The sequence below is a fragment of the Eucalyptus grandis genome, chromosome 11 (assembly GCF_016545825.1).
Source record: "Eucalyptus grandis isolate ANBG69807.140 chromosome 11, ASM1654582v1, whole genome shotgun sequence".
Classification (NCBI taxonomy): domain Eukaryota; kingdom Viridiplantae; phylum Streptophyta; class Magnoliopsida; order Myrtales; family Myrtaceae; genus Eucalyptus; species Eucalyptus grandis.
In genome coordinates, this window is record NC_052622.1 from 44,112,252 (window position 1) to 44,136,308 (window position 24,057).

The 24,057-nt window shown below is 40.5% G+C and overlaps 3 protein-coding genes across 5 annotated transcripts; 2 read left to right on the forward strand and 1 right to left on the reverse strand.

Annotated features, from left to right (window-relative positions):
* Positions 1–6,568: 6,568 nt before the first annotated feature.
* Positions 6,569–7,081, reverse strand: LOC120289953. Its single transcript, XM_039305365.1, has one exon. The coding sequence runs from the start codon at positions 7,079–7,081 to the stop codon at positions 6,569–6,571; it is 513 nt and encodes a 170-aa protein (XP_039161299.1).
* Positions 7,082–10,761: 3,680 nt separating this feature from the next.
* LOC104425781 lies at positions 10,762–13,582 on the forward strand. The gene is made up of 2 exons (XM_010038578.3): positions 10,762–11,295; positions 13,169–13,582. Exons 1-2 carry the CDS (start codon positions 10,849–10,851, stop codon positions 13,337–13,339), a joined length of 618 nt encoding a protein of 205 aa, XP_010036880.2. The 5' UTR covers positions 10,762–10,848; the 3' UTR covers positions 13,340–13,582.
* Positions 13,583–15,788: 2,206 nt separating this feature from the next.
* LOC104425779 (serine/threonine-protein phosphatase 2A 65 kDa regulatory subunit A beta isoform) lies at positions 15,789–23,510 on the forward strand. 3 transcript variants are annotated; one of them, XM_010038577.3, is made up of 13 exons: positions 15,789–15,995; positions 16,360–16,815; positions 17,235–17,481; positions 18,236–18,348; positions 19,107–19,186; positions 19,437–19,578; positions 19,682–19,762; positions 20,600–20,704; positions 21,878–22,060; positions 22,213–22,305; positions 22,521–22,660; positions 22,771–22,837; positions 23,127–23,279. In XM_010038577.3, exons 2-13 carry the CDS (start codon positions 16,420–16,422, stop codon positions 23,244–23,246), a joined length of 1,767 nt encoding a protein of 588 aa, XP_010036879.1. In that variant the 5' UTR covers positions 15,789–15,995; positions 16,360–16,419; the 3' UTR covers positions 23,247–23,279. The 3 variants fall into 3 exon arrangements, with proteins under 3 accessions (XP_010036879.1, XP_010036877.1, XP_018720943.1); XM_010038575.3 differs by having other exon boundaries at positions 15,790–15,995; positions 16,379–16,815; positions 23,127–23,510; XM_018865398.2 differs by lacking the exon at positions 15,789–15,995 and adding an exon at positions 16,173–16,242 and having other exon boundaries at positions 16,379–16,815.
* The last annotated feature ends 547 nt before the right edge of the window (positions 23,511–24,057 follow it).

Consider the following 24,057-nt stretch of genomic DNA (forward strand, 5'->3'; position numbering starts at 1 on the left):
AAGGCATTTACAAGGATAAATTTATCTATTTTGCATGAAAAATACGCTATTATTGGTCTAGATTAAGGCATATTAAGCACATCTATAATTATTGATGAGATAAGCGGTTAAACAAGGACAATGCACAGCGCTTAAACCAGTTGACCGGTTCCCTTGGGAAAATTATAGGTGTTAAACAAGTCAACCGGTTTTTCGACGTCGCGAGATCTCTAGACGTGTAGACGACCGAAGCCCGACTTGATTCTCTACGAATTCAAGCCATTCCGGTGCTAAATCAGCAAGAGATCAAAGTAGCACTCAGGCAAATCGGGCCATGTGTGGTTTACATTGTATAGAGGCATATAAGAATGAGCTTAACTCGGGCTTTAGGACGAAATCTTTTGTCTTATCGAGTAACCCTCGGATTTATTGAAAGTTTAGTGGGGTCGAGCTCGAGCTCGAGCTTCATAAGCATTGAGTTCAAGTCAGGTATCATCCGATCCGATCAGAGTATTAAGTACTTCGACTAGGTTTGACTCGGCTCAGACACGAAAATCCCACCTCCATAAGCCCATTCTTCAGTTGGGGTGTTTTTTTTTTTTTTTTTTTTGAACGAGAGTTGGGGTGTTTATTCAATAGCATCTGCATCTTATCTTGCAACAGTGTGGTGCGACGGTACCACCTGTTTTATTTCGAGCGAATAATAGCCGGGCGAATTAGAAAGGCGAGTTACAACATCCAATTCCGAAATGGTTGCTTGCCAAATCAATTGCATAGTAGCGTAAAGCTCCATTACCATCAATTTTGAGAAATTCCGTAATTTGTATAGGCTTAACTGGTGTAACTTTAATTCTGCCCTGAATTTTTTTATCTAAAAAAAAAAATCCCGAATTATCACTTTAGTGTTAAATCTACCTATATGTTGAAAAATCACTACTAATTTCTTCAAAATTATCAACATTAGCAGCGAGTTAGAGGTCCATCATCAAAATTTGTGTCTTCATCAACATCCCCCTTCTTATGAAATAACAACCACCTTCTAATGTTAATAACCTTAAAGATGCCAGCAGCAAGTTTTGAACACATGGGCAGATTTGAGATTAGAGTAAAAATTGATAATTTTTTATACCAAAAATTTGGGACAGAATTGGAATTATACTTAAAGTTTGGGATTTTTTTAACAAAATTAGCCCAACTTGTATGTCGGGACATCACGACAGACACCAAAATAGTGCTTCAATTCTATTAGCGTACAATATAACTTGGGGTGCAGTTGGTCTTGCAAATAACTTTGGGCATCCGAAGACTCCTCCTGCCAAAGTAAAACAAATTATGTGGACCCCGTCTAGGCTTGTGCCGACTATTGAAGGGTTAGATTTGTGTTGCCGTGTCGCCTCACTTGGGGTCACGTGACCTTGGTGACGCGCCATCGCCTTAGCTTTGTTTGAGCTACTAAGTCTTTAGCCTTTGTTGAATAGCTAGATTTGTGCTACTTCCACTTTCGTTTTTATTATTATTATTAATATTATCTTAAACTGGATTCTTAACAAGTTTGTGCAACTGTGTTACTGAACATTATTTGTATTTTGTGAAACCTTTTTTAGTCTAAAGTTCTTTTTATTTATGTAAAGACCTTTCCTAAATGTTGTGTCAAATGCATCCTATATGCATTATGACATTTGTTAATGCTGAAGTCACGAACCACCTTTTCAACCAAATCTCATCTCCTATAGTTAATTTGCCTTGCAAAATTTTCAATTAGTGACTGCAAAGAGGAAGAGTACAAAGAATTTAAGTATGATTCTAGAATGTCCAACATCTTACCTGAATGTGACTCTTTTTTTTTTTTTTTTTGGTCGAAAAAGAAGTGACTATTACTTAATTAAAGAGAAGTCTTACAAACCACAGAAGGGGAAAGATCTGCGCATAATATATTCCATAAGGGAAGAGGGGGGGAAGACACCCAATTACGTGGTAGGGTGTTTTGTCGATGGTGTCGAGCAATCCAATCCCGCTGCATTGGTTTCTCGTGGGCTATAAATCACCGTGAAGTCGTTGTTCTGCTGAAGCCCATGCGTACACCCGTGAACGATTTCTTTAAGGTCCCATGTACATGCGGCCCGGCCCATGACCATTTCTACCGCAAAGATAACAAGTCACTTTCTATGAAGTAGCTTCCGATTCGGCTTCCAAGATCCCGCAAGTGGTTCGTCTTGAGTTCGTGCGAAACGATATCCCGTGAGAAAGTGCTTGAGTTTTCGCTTCGGTTGCCGAGGAAACCCTAGCCGTGGCCGCGGCCGCCGAGAACCCTTCCACTGCGTCTCGTGCGATACCGGCGACGAGCGAGAGGAAATCTCCGGGTCTCCACGACGCATCTACGTTCAACTTCAGGTTTTGCCCTTTGTGAGGCCTCCAAAGTGAGCGGGTGAGTTTTGATTGAGAGCTCGCTCGCCTTTTTCGATCTACCCGTCGAGCGTGTACCGTTGTTCCTTTGCTATTAACAGCAGATCTGCTGGTTGGGGTTCCTTTGCGTGGAAGATCCGGTTGTTTCTCGCCTTCCAGATGTTCCATAGGATGAGACTAATGAGTTCACGATCGGGTGAGTTCTGATCTCTTCGGAAAGCTTTTAAAATCCACCGATCCGTGCGATTGATGCTGTTATTTGGCCTGATTTGCTCAAAATCGGGTCTTGCCATACTCGCTTTGTCCATTTGCAAAGAAACAGCAAGTGCTCTGTAGTTTCCATACACGAACAGCATACCGGGCATCATGGGTCACTTACAATTTTTCTTCTATATAGGTTTTCCTTCGTCGGGAGGGCATTTTGGCATAGACTCCAGATGAAGAATCGAACCTTTGGAGGCACATCAAGACTCCAAATTTGTGTCCACAAGGTACGTGGCGGTTGAAAGGAACATGATGGCCGGTTCTGATCTGTGTTGCTAGTGGATTTTCTTGCTTCATTATATCCGCTCTTGACAGAATATTGTCCGAACCATTGCCCTGTCCATATAAGCGTGTCTTGCGTTGGTTGCGATGTAGGGGAATTGCTACAATTTTGTTTGCAATTTTTCTTCATAATGATTGTAAATCAGTTGCTTTTTCCATTCTCTCGGATTCGGATTGATTAGTTCGCAGACACAAATTTAGACTCGTGTGGTTTCTTGTCCCACCTATTGTGCCTTGTAATAGCCATTGTCTTCTCTTATGCGAATTGATTTCCCATCCCCTACCGACCATTTAACATTGCTTTTGATGGTATCTCCGCTGTAAGCATTAAGCTGCGCCCCCCATGATGGTCGATTTCCTTGGATGCATTCCATAGATCTCCATGAGGGAAATAAATCCCTTTAATCATTCTACTCCATAGAGCTGAAGGAGAGGAAAGTAGACGCTGTGCTTGTTTACCTAGCATGGCTCGATTGAAGGTAATCAAATCCTTAAAGCCCATGCCGCCCGCATCTTTTCGAGTTTTTAACATTTCCTAGTTTTTCCAATGCAGGCCTCTTTTCGCATCACCATTCTCGCCACCAAAAAGACGCAATCCGTTGTTCTATAGCTCGGCAAATCGAAACAGCAGCTGAAATATGGACATGGCATAGGTAGGTAGGGATTGCACCACACTCTTTATTAGCACTTCCTTACCAGCCTTTGTAAGCATTTTTCTTTCCATCCCGCTAACTTGAGTTTACTCGGCCCAGATCCACGAAAACATCGTTTTTTTTGGATTGTCCCCACTCGCAGGTATGCCCAAGTATTTTCCTGTTTTCTTTAGTATAGGGACTCGCAATTGTGTGGCCAGATTGTGTTTCAAAATTTCTGGGCAATGTCCACTAAAATAAACCCTTGATTTATTCAAATTTACTGATTGTCCCGTTGCATAGCAGTATTGGGTTAATATGAGGGCAAGGTTCTGGCATTCTGTAATAGTCCCATCTAGAAAACATATAACATCATCGGCAAACATCAAGTGTGATAGCTGAGGGCAATGTTTATTTACCTGTATTCCTTTGAGTGTGCCTTCTGCTAATGCTTTCTTCAACATCCAGGTTAAGACATTGGATATCAGGATGAAGATATAGGGTGAGAGGGGATCGCCTTGTCTGAGGCCCCTCAATGGATGGAAGAAAGAGGTAGGTTCACCATTGATCTTTAAGCTGAAAGTAACTGTTGTTATGCATTGCATAATTAGGGAGACCCATTTCGCATCGAATCCCATATGCAACATTAGATCCCTCACGAAATCCCATTCTATGCGATCATATGCTTTCTGCATATCAAGCTTTACAATAGCCTGATGTTTTGTCTTCCTTTTGGTTATTCGCAGCTGATGCAGAATTTCCTGAACAATAAAGATGTTGTCCTGTATTTGCCGCCCCGAGACGAAGGCTCCCTGCTCTGGTTCAATGATAAGTGGCAACCACTTTTTGAGTCTGTTTGCTAATATTTTTGAAATGACTTTGTAGCTGAAGTTACACAAACTGATGGGCCTGTATTGACTAATTGTCTCAGGGCCTTTTACTTTCGGGATCAACACAATATGTGTCTGGTTTAGCCTGTGGTCAAGCACCCCTGTTTGAAAAAACTCCAGTACAAGTTGCAGCAGGTCAGTTTTTATAGTTGCCCATGATTTTTGATAGAAAGCTCCATTGAAGCCATCTGGTCCTAGAGCCTTGAGAGCTCCCAATTGGAACACTACTTCCTTGATTTCTTCTAATAGAGGTATTGCCACCAGATCTGCATTCATCCTCTCGTAATTGGTGATGGACATTGGTCTAAGATCGGTTGGTAATGTCGTTGCCCCTCGAGCTATACGGGTTTTCATAGAAAGCTTTAATATGTTGTTTTATCGTTGCCGCTCTCTCGCACCACCGATTTTCCTCTAATTGCAGCATTGTAATACGATTTTGGTGTCTCCTTTGGATTGTCGTGGCATGGAAAAAACTGGTATTTTGGTCTCCCCAATGTAGCCATTTGATACGTGACCTCATTCCCCAGAATTGTTCTTCCTGTCTTCTCAATGCTGCTATTTTGGTCTCCCCAATGTAGCCATTTGATACGTGACCTCATTCCCCAGAATTGTTTTTCCTGTCTTCTCAATGCTGCTATTTGGCTAATAATATGCTGCACTTTCTGTCTACTTGTGTGCTGAGCTTTTTGATTAGTGATTGCTTGTAAAACTTGGTTAAGCTCTTTGATATGAGAATAAGCATTTGCAAACTTCTCTTTGCTCCACTTCGTTAATGCTTTCGATGTTCTCCCTAATTTTTCTGCAAATATATGCTGTGGAGTTGTAATATCTTCCCAGACTCGCTTAATGACTTCCTGATATTCTGCATGATCCATCCAGAAGGTTTCCAATTTGAACTGTTTTTTCCTTTTGTATACTATAGGGGCATGGGCGAAGGATGAGGGACCGTGGTCGATCCTATAGCGAGGAGCGCTTGGACTTCGCTCATGAAAGGTAACCCTCCATTCCAGTTACATAGTACTCGATCGAGTCTCTTTTTACCAGCTCATCTCCCTCCCTCGTTATTAGCCCATGTAAAAGCGCATCCGTGGCTTTCTACATCCATCAGGGATAAATCATTAATCATATTTCTGAAAGCTGCAATTCTTCTATTGTTTGCCTCCTTTTTCCCAATTTTCTCCCATATATATAGAATCTCATTGAAGTCTCCCATGCAGATCCAGGGAATGGAGCCTGAAGGTTTGAGGGTTCCTAACTGTTGCCATAACTCCATCCTCTCTCCAAAGTCGGTAGATGCGTGGAGAAAGGTAATCCGCATTATCTTTTTACTTTCGGGATCTCGTGCACCGTACATCAATGAAGTGTTGTGAGTCGTTTTGCACCTTTAAACTTAGTTCCTCATGCCACATAATTGCTAATCCCCATTTGCTTCCGTCGGATCCACTAGATAAAGTTGTTGGAACTGAAGCTTTTTACAAATCTTTTCCACCTTGGTTGTTTTATTTTTTGTTTCCATAAGAAAAACTATGTTGGGCCTTTCACGAGCATTAATAGCTCTTAACTCCTGGATTGTCAGGGGGGGTACCTAGCCCCTGACAATTCCAACTCACAATTTTCATGGCTTTTGTGGTGGCTTATTAGGGCTAGCCACCAAAGCCCAATCGTGTCCTTCCTGTATCAGATTCACCGGGGTCTCCAGAAGGTCTACATCATCTGGGATGAGGGATGATATCTCTGGCGTGCATTTATGTTTTTTTGCCTTTTGAACTTTCATTGTCTTCTTGCTGCTTTTGCCAATCTTTAATACTAATGGATTTTGAGTTTCAATGCTCATTACCCGTTTTCCACGGTCTCCGCCTTCCGCCGCATTAGGAGCTTTTGCTGGGTTTATTATCCGTTCCGAGCCGCTTTTCGATCTCTTTTTTGAGACTACAAGTTGCATATCGTTGGCAACTCTTGCTTAGTGAAATTCTTCTCCCTCGGTTCAGTTGGTGGATCGTGCACAAGATCTTCCACTACAAACTCCTCTATTTTCCCGTAGAAAGCATCCCAATAAGGGCTGTGGTCGCTGGTTTTTGCCTTCAACCATGGTCCATATGACCCTTTTTTGTTCAATGCTTAGGGTGATGTTGCATATGGAAATTCGAGGCAGTCAGTGGCATAGTGTCCGATCTTTCCGCATGAGAAGCAATAGTGGGGGAGCCGCTCGTATTTAAACTCCACCCAGAGACATTTATTGCCTATATCCAAAACAGCTCCCGCTTTCAACGGTAATGTTAAGTCGATCTCAACTCTTACTCTGCCTCCTTTGTTCTGAGCATGATTTATTGAGTCGAGTTGAACTTCAATAACCTTTCCCAACCTTTTCCCCAGGTCATTGAATACTTTCTCTATTCTCCAGCCAGGGGGGACTCCTCCAATGCGAATCCAGAAGGCAGCCTTTGAGAATTCATAACAATGCTCTGGGATTTCTGGAAGACACTGCTGTAACACTAGCAGGTTGGTTGAGTATGACCAAGGTGAGTTCCTCAATATTCGATGTTTTTCCTCCTCCGTAGGAAATATGAAAGTGAATAGCCCTGGTTCCTTCTGCGAACATATGACTCCTTCTACCTTCCATGCTTTAGTCATTGTGGTTATAAATGCCGGATAGTTTACATTTGGTTTGGAGAATAACTTTCCGAATAGAGTGCGCCTACATTCCTCCCTTTTTGTTGAGGTATTTCATCGATACTTCGACTACATCTTCCTCCGACCACAGATGCCGTAGACTTTTGCATAATGCTGCCAGCCGCATTTCATTCTCTTCTTTACTCTCCATAGTCATTAACTAATAATCTCTTCTATGGTGCTCAGATATTCAACTTTCTCGATTCTATCCGACTACGAGTTTACCTGGCTACCATCTTCTACCTCTCCGCATGCGTCACACAGCAAGATAAGATCAAGAAACTCACCGATTTGTGGCGATTCCGCTTAGATCGGTCTTTGAGTGTTGTGAATCGACCCTACACCGAAAGAGCGGCCACTCCATTCCTCCTTTCCGAAGGGTTCTCAAGACTCGCATTCTTCATATGTAGTTTTTTTTTTTTTTTTTCCTTCATTCTTCTTTTACGGATTCTGGGGAGAACGATTACAGGGGAAGGATCTGAAATTGCGAGCAAAACTCTGGGGCAATGAAATTAGGGTTTGGGCGGAAAATGGGAATACGCTACCATGGGGTAGAGAGAGAGCTCGCAGATGCGAGAGTCGCGGAGCTTGGCAATTCTGAATGTGACTCTTTAATATGCATTTTTCTTCGCGAGTTGTGGGGAGACGATTGACGCGTAAACCTTTGACAATTGGCAATACACCTATGGGCAAATATCCTTAACTAAGCACGCTCGCACCCCCGATGATGCGAAGTGCTCCACAATGATCTCAAAACTTACGGCGGCCAAATCCAAATGCATGCATGGTACTTTAGTGGAGGTGTTATTGTGGCTGCCCATTAGATAAGGATTAAGTGGTGTAAAATCAAAATTACATATTGTCGGAATTTATAATCTCTCGATGCGCCTTAATCTTATCCGGTCAATTCCGTCACTCTACCACATGCAATCCTCTAATAGGTTACTTATAAAACTCCGGGATAAGTACACTAATGGTGCCATAAGTTGTGTACGGCGCTCACTTTGGTGTCAAAAGTTTCCGTTGGATCATTTAAGTGCCAAATCGGAGAAAAAACGATCACTTTGGTGCCACCGACTACAGATTCCGGCCAAAATGATTACGTGGCTTTTATATTTAAAAAAAATCGAGAAGCCTTTTAAACGACGTCGTTTTCTGTCTTTCTTAAGAAAACGACGTCGTTTTGCCGTCCTACGTGGATAGCCTCACAAAAACGATGCCGTTTTTTTAATTTTATTTGGAGATTGAAATTAGGGTTTTTTTGTCCGCCATTGCTCGTCCGCCGTCGCTTGGCCGCCGTCCCTCAACTACCGTCACTTAGTCGCCGTCCCTCGGCCACCGTCGCTCAGCCGCCATCCCTTGACCTCCATCATAGTTGCTTGCCATAGCAAGACAAAAGAAAAGAAAAAAAAACGAACAGAAAATCCCGAGAGAGAGGGAGGTGTTGACGATGAGGGCAGAGGAAGGGATGGCGGGGCCACGGCTGCCGCCTTCGTAGCAGCTGGCTTCGCCGACAACCTCTGTGGCGTTCCAGATCTCTGCGGCTACCATTGGCCGGATCACTCATGCTTTTGGAGATTCTTTGAGCTTGCGTTTCCTCTGCACCCAACGATATTCCATGGGAAAAGGTGGTGGTGGGGCTGAGATTTGAGAATTTGAAAGGTTGATAAGGTGATTGAAAATGGAGGAAAACTACTGGGGGAGGGTGGAGGCGAATGCGTGGTTTCTTTTTTGGAAAAATACTGGTGTTGCTAGTTCTGCGTTGCTGGTGTTGCTGGTTTGGCGCTATTGGTGTTGTTGGATCTGTTCGGGGAAGAAGACGACACAAAACGGCGTTGTTTGGGGATTTAGGGTTTTGAATTTGGGGGAAAGACACAAAACGGCGCCGTTTTAGTGTTAGGATGCTAAAACAACATCGTTTGAAGGCCTAAGTGATCCAATGGAAACTATGGCGAGCCACATCAGCATAAGAAATTAATAAAAAAATGCCATGTCAGATTTTCGGCCAATCAGATCGGCGTTGGCACCAAAGTGAGCGTTTTTCAAATTTTTTGGCATTTAAATGATCCGACGGAAACTTTTGGCACCAAAGAAGACCGTACACAATTTATGGCACCATTAGTGTACTCTTTACCAACTTTGAAAGGAATCAACCGGGAGCAATTCCATTCTCAACCATAGGATTTGACTATCTCTAACAACTCCTAATCTTTCTAGATTCACGTGGACCGTAGCATGCGCCTTCACTTTGAACTACCCAAAAGGGTTTGCATTTGATCACGACTGGCCTCTTTTGACTCCCTCAAGTGATGCTGAGAGGAATAATGATACTCATGAGAATGGGAATGAATCAACTCAATCAACTTACTAAGAATTGCATATGCGTTCTTTAATTGTTTGTACATGTAATAAATATTCCATTATCACGTAAATAATATATTTTTATGAGTCAAAACACTCAATTGACTCACTTATATATATATATATATATATATATAGTCAAAACAACCAATTGACTCACTTTCTAGTCCTGCCAAGATTATCAGAAAAAAATAGAAATTAATTTCTATCCAAGACCCAAGCAACCATTTATTTCATAGAAAGAATAACCATCCTCACTTATTGACACCATTCAGAAAATAACCACCATTTTCTTTTGTCATGCAAATTTCAATCTATCATGTGTTCGTTTCACATGTTTATTTAACTCTCACAAGCGTTTGGCGTATGATGCTCAACTGTAGTTCTTTTCTTAATCCAATACCCAATTACTTAATAGTTCTTACGATAATGGTATGCATACTTAAAGTAAATCTATATACTTAATAAATCTAGGCCTTGTTCTCGTCGAAGGAAACTCCCTCAGGCCACCATTCGGATAGATGAATTACAATCACGAGTACTCCCTACATTTAAATACTGCGTTGCACACGGATATAAAAAAAAAAAAGTGACGTCATCTTTTTTATAAATATATTATATATATGTTTTCGTGATGGACCGGGTCTCTCATTCATTTACTAATGATAAAGTATAAAACGGAATACATTAAAAAAAGAAGAAGAAGCTCTGGACAATAATTTTATGTTTTGTGATTGGTTTGTTCAATTTAGGGATAATGATGCAAATCTTGAATTTTGACTTAATATGTAATATGATTCTCAAACTTTACCCTAATGTTCACGATCTTTAGATTTTTGATACATATTTAATGTGGTTCTTGAATTATATTAAAATGGTCAAAGTAGTTATTTAAGATCAGAGAGAAAATTTTCATATAATTCATGAACTAAATTGAATATGTATAAAAAACTCATGAACTACATTTTAATAAATTAAAAGTTCCGGAATTATATTGTGTATTTGCTTAAAGTTCAGAGATTATTTATGTTATTTTTCCTTCATTTTAAAAAGTTAAAAGGATCATATTTTACAGGTTCGGTCTTTTAGAGTCTTAAATTCATCCGTCCTAAGATTGGGTTTGCGCTGTAACTATTCACCCACCTATGGCAAATGTCCATCGCTAGAATACAAGTCGATTATCTTTGCTCACGACATGTCTCAAATTTATGATTTTTTTCTTAAAACCAACGGGAGCTTTCGATAAGTGGAGAGCGTATGTGACATAACGGCCGCCCAAGAGGATACTTAAGCACTTCTTTCGACTTGATCTACGTTTCTTATCCACCCGCTCACGTCCCCGCTTCCACACTCTCAGCCACCCACTCATGGCTCTAACCACAGTCCACGGCGGTGGCGGAGGTGGCGGCAGGATCCTCCCCGTCGCCCCCTCCAGAGCCAGAGCCACGACCACCACCGTCCCAGTTCGCCGCCTCCTCTTCCCCATCTCGCCCAGAAGAACCCTCCACATAGCCTCGGCCAAGAAGCTCTCCCCGAGGACCGGCAAATTCGACAGTAGGAACCGGAGAGGCACCACCACCACCACGACCGAGGACCAGCAGGATGGTGAAGATTACGTCCAAGGCCAAGGGACGGCGGAGATCGAGAGGGTTGGGCCCGAGAGCAGCGCCATGGAGAGCTCCGGCGTCGCCGGCGACGATGGGTACTTCCTGCCGGACCTTCCTGGGGACAAGCCTGATTTCTGGGAGGGCCCTCAGTGGGACGCTTTCGGGTTCTTCGTGCAGTATTTGTGGGCTTTCGGCATCGGTTTCGCGGTGAGTAACTCGAATGCTCTGGGTTCAGGTCGATGTGTTTGGTATATTGTTGGTGTTTGATGGTTGCTTGTGCTGAACCCTCAATCTAGTCCAGAAGTTGCGGAACTGATTTAGTGAAGTCGGTAATCTTTTATCATGCGCGGAGAGCCCTACAACTTGTGTAAAAGTGAAACTCGGTACTGACTTTTCCATGGAGCGATCAGGTGCTGAAGTTTCAAGTGCTTGCGATGATCCCATCATCTGTTAAAAAGGCTTTGGGGCTTTACTATTATGGTTGAAGAGTTTTATGACTGAACTGCACTTCGTCGAGTCTTGGGAACTTTTCGGGTACTTATGCTCGTTTCTTGACATTAATAGGACAGAAATTTCATGACCATGGATTACCAAAAAAAAAAAAAAAATTTCATGACCATAGAATAATCATATGAAAGTGGCTGAACGGATGGAAGTTTGTGGGGGAAGATTCCGAGCACTTCATGTTGCTCACGGTTGATTGAAAAGGCTCTAGATATTTCACCCATCACCTTAGCACTCCTGATAATTCAATTGAACTTTGGAAATGGAATCTTCTAATAGTTCAGTGGCTTAATCGAGTCTCCGACCCTGTGTGATTGTTTGAGAATATACCCTTAAGCTGTCTATTTTACTGGATAATGACCTCGGAAGTTGATTAGCTAGTGTAAAACAGCCCTGTAAGTCGATGTAAAAGATCTTTCTGGAGGTCTTTTTATCTCTGGAGAGTCTCTCTTTTCCCCTTTGAAATATTTGTTGATGGGTAGATTTCAAGTAGTCGAAGACTTGCTCTGGAAATCGGTGGCTTAGGAGTTTGTGTTCTTTTTCAGCAGACATTTATCCAGAGGCTTGAAAGTCTTCGTGTCTATATTAGAACCTCGACGTCCTGAACACTGTAACTAAAAACGAACTCTCATGCTGGCAGATTCAAGTGACCGCATGGTGTTGTGTAAGACATGAGAAGCAATTGCCTCTTTTTTAAGTTTACGCGATAGACAATTTAAGACGCTACTTCAGTTCCCTTTAGCATAGCCTGTTAAAACCGTGGTTTTTGGTGCACGTAGTCTTCTATGGCATCCAAACTGAGTTGGTGTTTAATGTGATTATTTTCTTTCAAGTCTGGCCTTTGTCTTGAACTTTTAGAGTCCAATTTCTGGTCTTCTTTTGTAATGTTGAGCACCTCAATTTTTAAATACATATATCAGTAGCAGCATCGAAAGTTACCTTGAATTTTTCATAAATTTTCCTAGGTCGAACTGGTTGCTTGATTAGACACGAGAATCCAACAGCTTTTCTTGGCTTTTAGCGAGTGCTGGCTAATGGGTTGCTTTCTGAACCTGGCTTTGGATTTCTGACATTCACAAATTTGGAGAAGCTTTGTCTATATTTGGTAGCAGGTTAGTCATGAGTTACTGAAGAAGAGTAGTAGCATCAATTGAACGCCGTCCCTGCATTTAGCTGTTAAATGCCGAATTGATAAACCCTGAAGGTCATATTCAATCAGCAGGCATCATTTTCCCCTTTGCTAAATAAGCAGTGTGATAAAATCAAAAGGAGAAAGCTGCAGAATCTGGCAAAATTGGAACACTTCAGTTTGCATATTGCTGACTCACCTCATCTCGCATTTTGCTTGTACCTTTCTGCGTTGTACTACTATCCTTATGGCCTTATTTTCATAGAGTAGTTTTCGAATGTGTTGACTCCTCGGTTTCACTCCGGTGTATGCATTGTGTTGTCACCCGCCAGTCCATGTATGAGGTGTTCACTCCTGCCCCCGGGGAGGAGGGGAGAGAAAGACAGACAGACCGACCTTTGGCAGCTTGAGAGTCTAATTCATGCCTCTCTTATTTTCTTTCGACAGTTGATCGCATGTGGCATTGCCGTCGCGACATACAATCAAGGAGCTACAGACTTTAAGGATACGCCGGTCTACAAGGAGTCGGTCCAATCACGGGATCTCCTGGAAGAACCCGACGCTAACTCGGATGTGTTCGAGTCCAATCCGACTGAGGTGGCCCCGAGCTTGGAATGAATAGAGGCACACACCATTGAATGGATCTTGTGTTGGATCATATAAGTCTTAGACAGGGAAACAAACTGGGGAGAAGGGACTTTCTCTCCATTTAGAGGAAGTTACTGTAAGTTCCTTCTGTCATTGTAATTCAAATACTTTGATTCCGAAACGGATATAATGTTTTTCAAGCATGAGCTGAAAACCAAGGACCGTGAACATGAATTGCCGTCGATATACAATTGCTTGAATCTCTTTTCGCAATGTTAGCTTTTGTTCTATAGACTTGCAATGAACTTGTGAACCGGCAGCTGTCTACAATCCGGGAGCTTTTAAGGTCGGGGTCAGTGGATCCCGTCACAATTTTTGGATGCCGGACTAGGTGCAGAACCTGGCCAAGGTATCTGGAGACATCGTCCTTCATTCTAGTCCGCGTCTCTGTCAGCAACTGTTGATGCGAGGAAGAAGAACGAGAGGGCATGACATTGAGAGCGGGATAGGAGGGAGAGGATGAACTGATAAATGAATCAATGAAGAATGAGATTCTATGAATTTTTTTTCAAATCTAAATAATTTAGCATCTTTATTCGATCCATGAATTCTAAACGTTTAAAACAAGAATGTAGATTTTCCGGAACATATGCATACATGAGCCCCAAAGCACAAGATTCATACGCATTATATTATATATTAAAAAGGGTGAATATCTGAAAAACCGTAAACTGGTACATTTGTGACAAATTTATTCTAAATTATTTTTTTGACCACCAAAAACCTCAAACTAGTATACTTTTAACAAATTTATTCCAAACTGATACACTTATGACAAATTTACATTCTGTTAGTTTTCGTTAAATTTTACTGTCAAATTATTAAATTAAATGACACGTGATAGTTAATTGGTATTTCAATTTTGGATTTTAAGTTCCGTTTGTCACAGTTTACAATTTTTGTGATTTTTTTGTGGTATTAATCTAATTTAGCAGAGGGCATATTTGTCACAAATTTATCAATTTGTGGTTTTTTGTTGTTGAATAAATTAGCTTGGGATAAATTTGTCATAAATATACTAATTTAGGAGTTTTTATGATTAGTCGGGGTAAATTTGTCACATGTATACTAGTTTGGAGTTTTTCATGGTAAAAAAAATAGTTTTGGATAAATTTATCATATGTGTACCAATATGGGGTTTTTTAGGATATTAACTCCATTAAAAAAGATTACGTTATCCACAATTAAATTTTGATGAGAATTTCTTCAATTAGGTGTGTTAAATCCTGCTCTCAAATCGCCCTTTCCCTTATCCTAATTCACATATGTACTTTTAATTAAAATTGCCTACTTCGTGACTACTTCATAGTTTCGTAGTCCTTTTTTTTTTTGCCTTCAAATTTCTAGTTGGACGTATATAATAGAGATCTAGGCAAGTTACATTACAAGTCCTAAATCTTATGTACATAATAGAATCGAATCTTACATATTTTAATTGATTCAATCAAGCCTTAAATCTTTATCAAAATGTACAATCAAGTTCTAAATCTTTCGACTTGTCCAGTTAAATCCTCAAGATGTACAAAATTATACAATTAAGTTCATGAAAAAAAAAGAGGGGGATTAGATCAGTTACTAATTCACTCTTTGCAATTGGCGAGGTCATGTCATTCATAGAAGAGTACTTGATTAAGTTGAAAAGTGTAATTTAAGAATGTCGCATGGACAACTCTTTGAGCAACTAAGGCCCTATTTGGTAATTTTCGTTTCTATTTTTTGGAACACAAATTTTTATTCTTTTGTTCCGGGGAAGAAAAAAGAATAGTAACACATTTGTTTATATTTTTGTTCCCGGGAACATATTTGGCCCAGAAATACTTATGAGAAACACTTTTTTTCTTTTTTTCTTCTTATTCTTATTCTTCCTTTTGCTGATCACCGGCCTCGGCCATGGCTGGTGCCAATGACCAGCTAGACGAGGGCCGGCGACTTTGCCGAAGCGTCGCTGGCCCTCGGAGATGGTGAGCCACGACCTCGTCGGGCCACCTCTAGGCTGATGGTTGGGCAAGGTTAGCCTCACCAGATTTGGGCGAGGTTGGCTTGGCCCAGCCTAGGCGAGGTGGAGCCTCACTTGGCCACAATGAGGCTCACCCTCCCCAGCCGGCACGAGGTCGGGCCTCGCTAGACCAGGGTGAGGTCGACCTCGCGTCGCTTGGGCGAGGCTCCCGCGAGCTTGCCGAATGTCATTGTCGACGCCTCTGGTGAGAGAGAAAATTTAGAAAGCCTACTAAACGAATTAAGTTATGTGAAAAAAAAAAATTATGTCATTATCATATACATTTAAAAAGTTGTTCAAAGAATAATTATAAATTTTTCTCAAGAATAAAATGATTATTAGCCACGCCATAGTAACTTTCAAGCACCGTTAATCATCGAGAGAGAATCGGTTGCTTTTATTTTATCGAGCGACCAATCGGATCCGAAAACAAACACCGGGAGCGAGTCCGGGGCGGGTGGAGCGAAAACGGGTACGCCGTACGGGCGGGATGATTTCGGAGATGCCGTCGTTCTGAATTCGAACTCTTCGAATTTCACGATCGCAGATCTCTCTCTCTCGGTCCGTAAGATCCGTCAATTTTTCTCGTCGCCGATCGGCGATTCTCTTCCATCTCCGGCGGCCTGAGAGGTACGGTCTCTTCATGCATCCTCCCACCCATCGCGTCTCCATTTCCCGAGACCAATCGATGGCGGAACGTCGCGATCTGTTCCTCGCTCCAGTCGACGCCTTCGTGTTTCGCATCTGCATGTTCTTAATCTAATCGTGGAATCGGGACCTCATACCGCCCGTTCCTTTTTGGTTTTGGAATTGGAACGCGATCGCGCCTCTTTGGGCAATGGGTGGTCTGTAGATCCACTTACGGAGAACCGCTTTGGTCGAGCTTGATTGAGTTCCTTGCATTGAATTTTCATTTTTTTTTTTTTTTTTTTTTTTTTTTTTTTGGGATTAGTCGCATTTCGCGTGTAACGGAAGTGGTTCTTCGTTTAACTAGTGGGCGGATTCTTCGACAGCTTGTTCTTTTACTGGCGGCTATACGGATTCCTGAGAGTTGATGATGGCCGTGATCGAGGAGCCATTATACCCTATTGCGTTGCTCATAGACGAGCTGAAGAATGAGGATATCCAACTCCGTCTGAACTCCATCCGTCGGCTCTCCACCATTGCTCGTGCCCTCGGTGAAGAGAGGACGCGGAAGGAGCTGATCCCGTTTCTCAGCGAGAACAATGACGACGACGACGAAGTCCTCCTGGCGATGGCAGAAGAACTGGGGGCTTTTCTCCCGTATGTCGGAGGTGTTGGGCATGCGAATGTGTTGCTGACGCCGCTGGAAACACTTTGTACAGTCGAGGAGACCCGTGTGAGGGATAAGGCAGTTGCATCTCTGTGTAGAATTGGGGATCAGATGAGGGAGCAGGATGTGGTCGACTACTTCATTCCCATGATGAAGGTACCTCGTTTTCTATTATCATACAGATGCTTGTGTTGTTGGTCTAGTTGTACTTTTGTTCTTGTAAGTTGGATGCAAGCTAGAACAGACAGAACCAGATGAAGCTTTGGCATTAATCTACTATTCCATTTTTTGGAGAAACAATTTGCCTAGTGAATAGTTGAAAACACGTCCCTCATCCCTCTTATGTGCGTTCTTCAAAGATTAATTTTGTAGTGTTTGAGACCCGTTAATGGTTCAGATGTGAACATAAAAAGGAGAAATTCCGAACTTTCAAGGGGAACAAATGAAATGCGCTAGTGTATCCGTGGTTATTGATCGGCTCTGTATTGTCATGTTTCTTTTTTCTTCATCACATCATTTACTTAAGCCGCAATGATTGAATAATACCCAGCTTTCTTTATGATTATCACTTCTAGAGGCTGGCTGCCGGTGAATGGTTCACAGCTCGTGTTTCGGCTTGCGGCTTGTTTCATGTTGCTTACCCTAGTGCCCCGGAGGCATTGAAGACAGAACTGCGGGGAATATACAGTCAGTTATGTCAAGATGACATGCCAATGGTCAGAAGATCTGCTGCGACAAACCTTAGGAAATTTGCTCCTACTGTTGAAGCTGTGCATCTGAAAACTGATATTATGTCTATATTTGAGAATCTAACGCAAGATGGTATGCAAATTCATGCATATGTGCCGTTATCAACAAATACTTTTTGTAAAGTTTCTATTTTAGGTATCATTCAGTTATGATCTAATCCTGTTGAGAATACATACATAACCACAAGTAGAATTTGCATCTGTAGTCTGTTGGACAGTGGTGGTATATTTGCACTGAAGAAATAGAATGGCATATTTATTATTACAATTCTGTGGCATGATTGTGCTTTCAACTATTATACTATCTCACATTTTGAATCCAAGTGTAGTTAACTGTGCCAATCATTCTTATGGTGTTTGATTGGTTTTGCACATACAATGTCTTAAGTCTCCAATCCCCTAAAGCTAATCTTCGCTAATTTTATCATCTGTATAGTGAATTTTCTTCTGCTGCAAGGTACAAGAACAACTCATTGCCTGTACAGATCTTTGGGCTTAATTTTAACTGGTTTTGGTTATCAGTAAGATTATGCCTAATCTGCAGCTTTTATTGGATGTGAATTTCTCTGTAAAATTGCTTAATGAGAGGCTACTTGGACATATATGTGGGTTGTAATTTGTGAAAGTACATGTTATATACATAGCAGATGGAAATAGACAACATGGTTTGTTCTTATATTTTTAGTTATCTTTGTTGGTGTGGGATGTGCTTCAAATGCTTTATGCTTTCACATTGCTGCAGTGAATCTTCGTTCTTCTTCTTTGTCCTTTTACCCCTCAAATTATTGCATTAAGTTGGAGTTCATTTATATTGTGAATTGGTTCAGATCAGGATTCCGTGCGCTTACTGGCCGTTGAAGGGTGTGCAGCTCTTGGGAAATTGTTGGGACCCCAAGACTCTTTGGCCCATATCCTACCTGTCATGGTTAACTTCTCCCAGGTACACCTTTTCTGTTTCATGACTTGACGTAATTCTGGTCAGTTCTCCATTTCATGTTCTAGTTCATCATTTATTGTACTTTTATTCAATGATATGTCTAGTCATGGCAAGTGTATGGCTTCATACGTGTACATATATTTATACTTTTTCGGATGGCAGACAAGTGCACTTCTTGTCTTGCGCAACTCTTTTAGAAAGTGTGTCAATCCATTTTGAGAAGATATAGCAATTATCTAACTTTAGCAAGCACAGGAGCTGTTCAAATGACCTCATCATGGATATATCTTTTGTGAAAATTTGAAGTCTCAGCCTGTCAGATGCTTACATGATAGGTTTTTGGACAGCAATAGAATTCTAATGATCATGAAAGCAGACTTATGAAAGAATTTGGTTTATAATGTCTAGGACAGCTTCTTATATGTCTGATCAGATAAGTCCACTTAGGGCTCCTCTAACTTGATTGTTTCTTCATTCCCCTTTTTGACAGGAGCATGGATGCATCTTTGAAAGTATGAAATAAGAGGCAAACCAGCTAAATGTATTACTAAAATTTGTTGCCTTTTCTGGTGTGCTTTTGTAAGCTGTATGTTGCGAAACTTAATTTAATGACAATTGATGATTGGTACTTGCCATTTAAAATTTGTTCAGTTGGTTTTGCACATTTGGATGAGATTTGTTCTCTTATATTCTGACAGTAGTGGAAGTTAATCTATGGTCATACTAAGTTCTCATGATCTATACCTTTCTTCTGTTAATAGGATAAGTCTTGGCGCGTTCGTTACATGGTTGCTCAGGAATTGTATGAGCTATGTGAAGCTGTTGGTCCTGAACCAACTAGGTAAATGCGGCAAAGCTTTTTGTTTGCATTTTATATCTCCTGCTTCATAGCAAGCTACATAAGTAGTGAGAACTTCTGATAATAGTGAATTTCATGCATTTATGTTTTATATAGTGTCCATAACCATAACAATTATTGCTACTCTCTCTCTTTGTTTTTAATTTTTAATTTTTTTTAATGAAAATTTGATATAAATCTAAGTTGCTGATGAAATCTTTGTACCTTTTGCTGGATTATTGTTTTCATGCAGGTCAGACCTGGTTCCTGCTTATGTTCGCCTGCTTCGTGACAACGAGGCTGAAGTGCGTATAGCCGCTGCAGGAAAAGTTACCAAGTTATGCAGTATTTTGAATCCTGAACTTGCAATTCAGCAGATTCTTCCTTGTGTGAAGGTGTGTTGGCGATCTAGCGTTTTCTTTTCAGGATTAAATATTCATAGTAAAGCTCCCTGTTTGGCTTTTATCTATCCAACCTATATGTCCTTTTCTTTTGCAGGAATTGTCTGCAGATTCATCACAGCATGTCAGGTCTGCTTTGGCCTCTGTCATAATGGGAATGGCACCAGTTTTAGGGAAGGTTGTAATCTCTCATCAGATGAAATTCTTTTCTTGTACTTCATGCCATATGTTTCTAGTTCAGCTCCAGGAGTGATGGTACCCTATGTAGGCAGTTTCTTTTTTCCATTCGGTGTGAATTTGTACTGCAGTTTTGATTTGTCTGACCCCCTTTTGAGCCTTTCCTTCATGATTCCATGTTTGAAACCATGTTTTGTTTTCAGATTCATCCTATAATGAACGTATGAGGGGGAAAAAAGAAGCTTGGATTACTTTTCATGAGCTTATGAAAACTCTAACCAAATCCAGTTACTTCTATTTCTATGTTTAATGGTTTCTGGAAAATTATGTCTTGGGGTGATAAAAGGCCTGTGATGCACAAATGGACCTAATTTCAAATCTGATTTTAGCGTGGAAAATCTTGAATATGTTAGGATTCAGGTTGGTTTCGTGAACTATGAGTTGAGCGATTTGCAAAAACTGAAGCAAACTAGACTGTCTGGCTCGATTATAAAGGTTTTACTGTAGATATTTTGTTGGTGTACTATGCCCTTGTTACCCCATCCATGTCTGCCTGCACTTCTCTTGACCATATCTCATATTGACAATATTTACTTGGTCTGACTGCTCTTTTGGAAGGGGTGAGAGTAAATACAGTATTCGCAGTAAGAATCTTCCTGAAGGCTGGATTCAAAAGTTTCTTTTTTTTTTCTTGGGTTGGGGTGGGCAGTTGCAGTCTTTGCTTGCTAGGGAATATGATTTCAATAATGATTCTGTGCCTATAAAATTCTACATAGCTTATCTCATTCCAATCTTCTCAATATTAAGGGTCAAAACTGTGACATGTTTTTCCTTGCAGGATGCCACGATTGAACAGCTACTCCCAACATTCTTGTCTCTTCTGAAAGATGAATTTCCTGATGTTCGACTGAATATCATTAGCAAACTTGATCAAGTTAACCAGGTTTGTGGAATCCCTTATTGATTGTCGAATCACATTTGCCTGGGACTTGTGATATTTCAATTGAGTGGACTTGGAGTATGAATATTAGCAAAAAAGCTCCAAATATGTAATTCTATCTTCAAGGAAAAACCCTGTTTGGATTTGATTTTATTAAGCAAATTTCACTTTTATAAAAATAAAGAAATTGAAAAAACATTATGTTAAGTTACAAAATTATTTGCAGATCTACAAGCCAATATTTGTAAGTTTTGAATGATTCTAGATGTTTTGTGTTAAATAAAAGTCAAAATATAGGGGTTGCAAGATTTGAAAAATGCAAAAAGTGCTTAAAATAAGTCATACTATGCTGATAAATATATTTGTCATATATCCGTCACATGGAAGGACTTTTCATGCTTTTACTGTCTAGTATCTAGATAATTTGAACATGTTAGGTAAAGTAGAACTTGTAAGGCAAAGCTGCAGGGACAGTTCCGACATGTCTTCGTCCTTTGCATAGACTTTTTACATCTAGATGTGTCGTCCATTTGGCATGTCAACCATGCGTGAGCTGCATATCTTAAGGGCACATTTGTTTTATGGAAAACTCAAGGAAATATTTTGATTATCCACAAAAATAGTTAGGCATAAATAGTTATCGATAATAAAAATATTTTCCATTGAATAATTTTGCTAAGTGATATAACCAATCATTTTCAGAATATGTTTTCCAAATCTTGAGTTTTTTGTGAAACAAACGCATCCTAAATTTGTCTTCATTTATTTTTGGTGTTTTTGGAACTAAAGGTGTTTGTGGAACTAAACAATATCAAAACCACAGAGCTTATGCAGTGCTTGTTGATTGTTATGGTAAATCAGAGCTGTGCTGCCCCATATAAGGCTGTTAAGCATTACCAATAATAGGAAGTTTCTGCCATTAAAATATGTAAGTAAGGATTCTATAATCTCTGACGTATCTAGGATAAATTCTTTACATTTTCAAGGTGCATTCTTTTGCCACTTTTTTTTTTGTTAAGGTATTCTTTTGCCACTTTGTTGTGTAGAGAAACTAATAATCATCTCCCAGCAAATATTTGCATGGCTAGTCAGGGTGTATGTGCAGTAATTATTTTGCCTACTCTTGGCTCTATGGGTTTTTTTACTATTTATTAACTGGGAAAAGCTAATTTGCAGGTGATTGGAATTGATCTGCTCTCCCAGTCCCTATTACCTGCTATTGTTGAACTTGCAGAGGATAGGCACTGGAGGGTTAGGCTTGCCATCATAGAGTACATACCACTGCTGGCTAGCCAGTTGGGTGTAAGATTTTTTGATGATAAGCTTGGTGCTCTGTGCATGCAGTGGCTGAAAGATAAGGTGATTCCTTCCTATAATTAGCATTGTATATACACGTTGTGCATGGGGTAATGCTTGTGAATTTCTTTACTGTGTCATTCATCCTTGGAGTAATTTGGTGACATGTGGAGCATCTAAACATGTCCATTTTAATAAGTCTATGATGGTTGTAGGTTTACAGTATCCGGGATGCTGCCGCTAACAATGTGAGGTGCCTTGCAGAAGAATTTGGACCAGAATGGGCAATGGAACATATGGTTCCACAGGTATCTGCAGCTGTTTCTTTTAAACTATTAAAAAAGTGGATAATGAGATATACATGAGACTCACGACACATTCTGAAATTGAATTTTCCTTCCTGCCTGCATGGTAATTATTACCATGGGAGATTATGTAGTGGTATTATTTTAGGTTGCTCTTTGCTGCAATTTCCTTTTATGAGGATAAGGATGCATTTAAACAGTTTGTCATTCGTGGACAGGTTTTGGACATGATAAACAACCCGCACTATCTATATCGGATGACCGTTCTTCATGTGATATCTCTGCTTGCCCCTGTCATGGGATCCGATATCACTTGTTCAAAACTTTTGCCAGTGGTTATTAGTTCCTCAAAAGATAGGTAAACCACGGCTGATTTCTTACTTCCTTACAGAGCTTATGCCTCTCCATTGTTTATATGATCGTTTGAGTTGCTTGGAAAAATGGGCTGAGAGTACTCTTATGTGGCAGGGTACCCAATATCAGATTCAATGCGGCAAAGGTGTTGCAGTCTATTATTCCTCTAGTCGATCATTCTGTAAGTAGGATCTGTGTTTACCTCAGTGAAGCATATTTGTTGTGTAAAGCTTTAAATTTCTTCACATTTAGTATCATCTAATCATAGGATAAAGTTCGACAAAAAAAAAAGAAAAAAAGAAAAAGAAACCACAGAATGAAGAATTCTGATGGTTTTGAGATTAAATTGCCCACAAATAGTGGGAAGGTTGATGGGGTTGTTTCCTTGCATTTAACTTGTGCTGCAGATTAATGGGCATTGTTTATTTTAGGTTTTGTTGACATAGGCGTTCTTGAAAAATAAACTGCAGGTTGTAGAGAGGATTATTCGTCCGTGTTTGGTTGAGCTGAACGAGGACCCAGATGTTGATGTTAGATTCTTCGGCAGTCAAGCACTTCAGTCGAGTGACCAGGTCATGGTGATGAGCTAAGAATAGTTAGCTGTAGATTTTCTCCGTTTTGTTATTCTCTTGGCGTGGCTCTTGTTTATTTTCTAATTTTGTTCGCCCTCAATTGGAAGCTCATACTGAGCAACTTGATGATGTATAAATGTTTTTTCTTTTCATCTCAAATTTGAAGTTGAAACTTCGCTGATAGGTATTATAGCTGGACTTGATTCAGACATGAGACGTTGATAGCCGTTTATAGTCTTACATCTTGTAAAATCTACTTAGTTGTCGACATTTGTTGGGTTAGGTTAATTGGCATTTCGAAATATATATTTATATGTATATATATACACCCCTGTATGTATGTATAAGATTATGCATGTAATTTGTCGGAATACACGACAAATAAAATACACGATTACACAAAAAGAGTAGTTATTGATTTACAAAACAAAAAAAGAAGACATGATACATGCACTTAGGCTACAAAATATAATCTGGCTGGGATTAGTAGCGGGGTCCGGGGAAAGAATAGGAAAGGTGACTTCATTATATTTCTGACCAGAAACAGGACCTCACGGGTCACTTCATGTTCAAGAAGCCATTAAGGCCTGGCCCACTTTGACTTAGTGAGCTTTTGAGCGCAACTAACAATCAGTTTGGGCCCATTAAGATCCCGCCTTTATGAAGTCGTTGCAGTGTCCAGGAGGTATGAGCCCATACAAGTTCGGCCTCGAAGTTGACCACTGCAAACCCATATGGCCCTACGAGGCACAATTCTTAATCAGATTTTGTCCTTTTTGGGCCCATCCTGATAAAGACATGGTCCTGGAGGCCCAAGGGCCCTCCCGTG

Excerpts from the sequence above, each read along its gene's own strand:
- LOC120289953 (XM_039305365.1), bottom strand. The coding sequence starts at position 7,081 with ATGACTAAAGCATGGAAGGTAGAAGGAGTCATATGTTCGCAGAAGGAA.
- LOC104425781 (XM_010038578.3), top strand. The coding sequence starts at position 10,849 with ATGGCTCTAACCACAGTCCACGGCGGTGGCGGAGGTGGCGGCAGGATC. Across the intron at positions 11,296-13,168 it reads CTTTCGGCATCGGTTTCGCG|TTGATCGCATGTGGCATTGC; the intron begins GTGAGTAACTCG and ends TTCTTTCGACAG.
- LOC104425779 (XM_010038577.3), top strand. The coding sequence starts at position 16,420 with ATGATGGCCGTGATCGAGGAGCCATTATACCCTATTGCGTTGCTCATA. Across the intron at positions 17,482-18,235 it reads TGAGAATCTAACGCAAGATG|ATCAGGATTCCGTGCGCTTA; the intron begins GTATGCAAATTC and ends GAATTGGTTCAG. Across the intron at positions 19,763-20,599 it reads TGGCACCAGTTTTAGGGAAG|GATGCCACGATTGAACAGCT; the intron begins GTTGTAATCTCT and ends TTTTCCTTGCAG.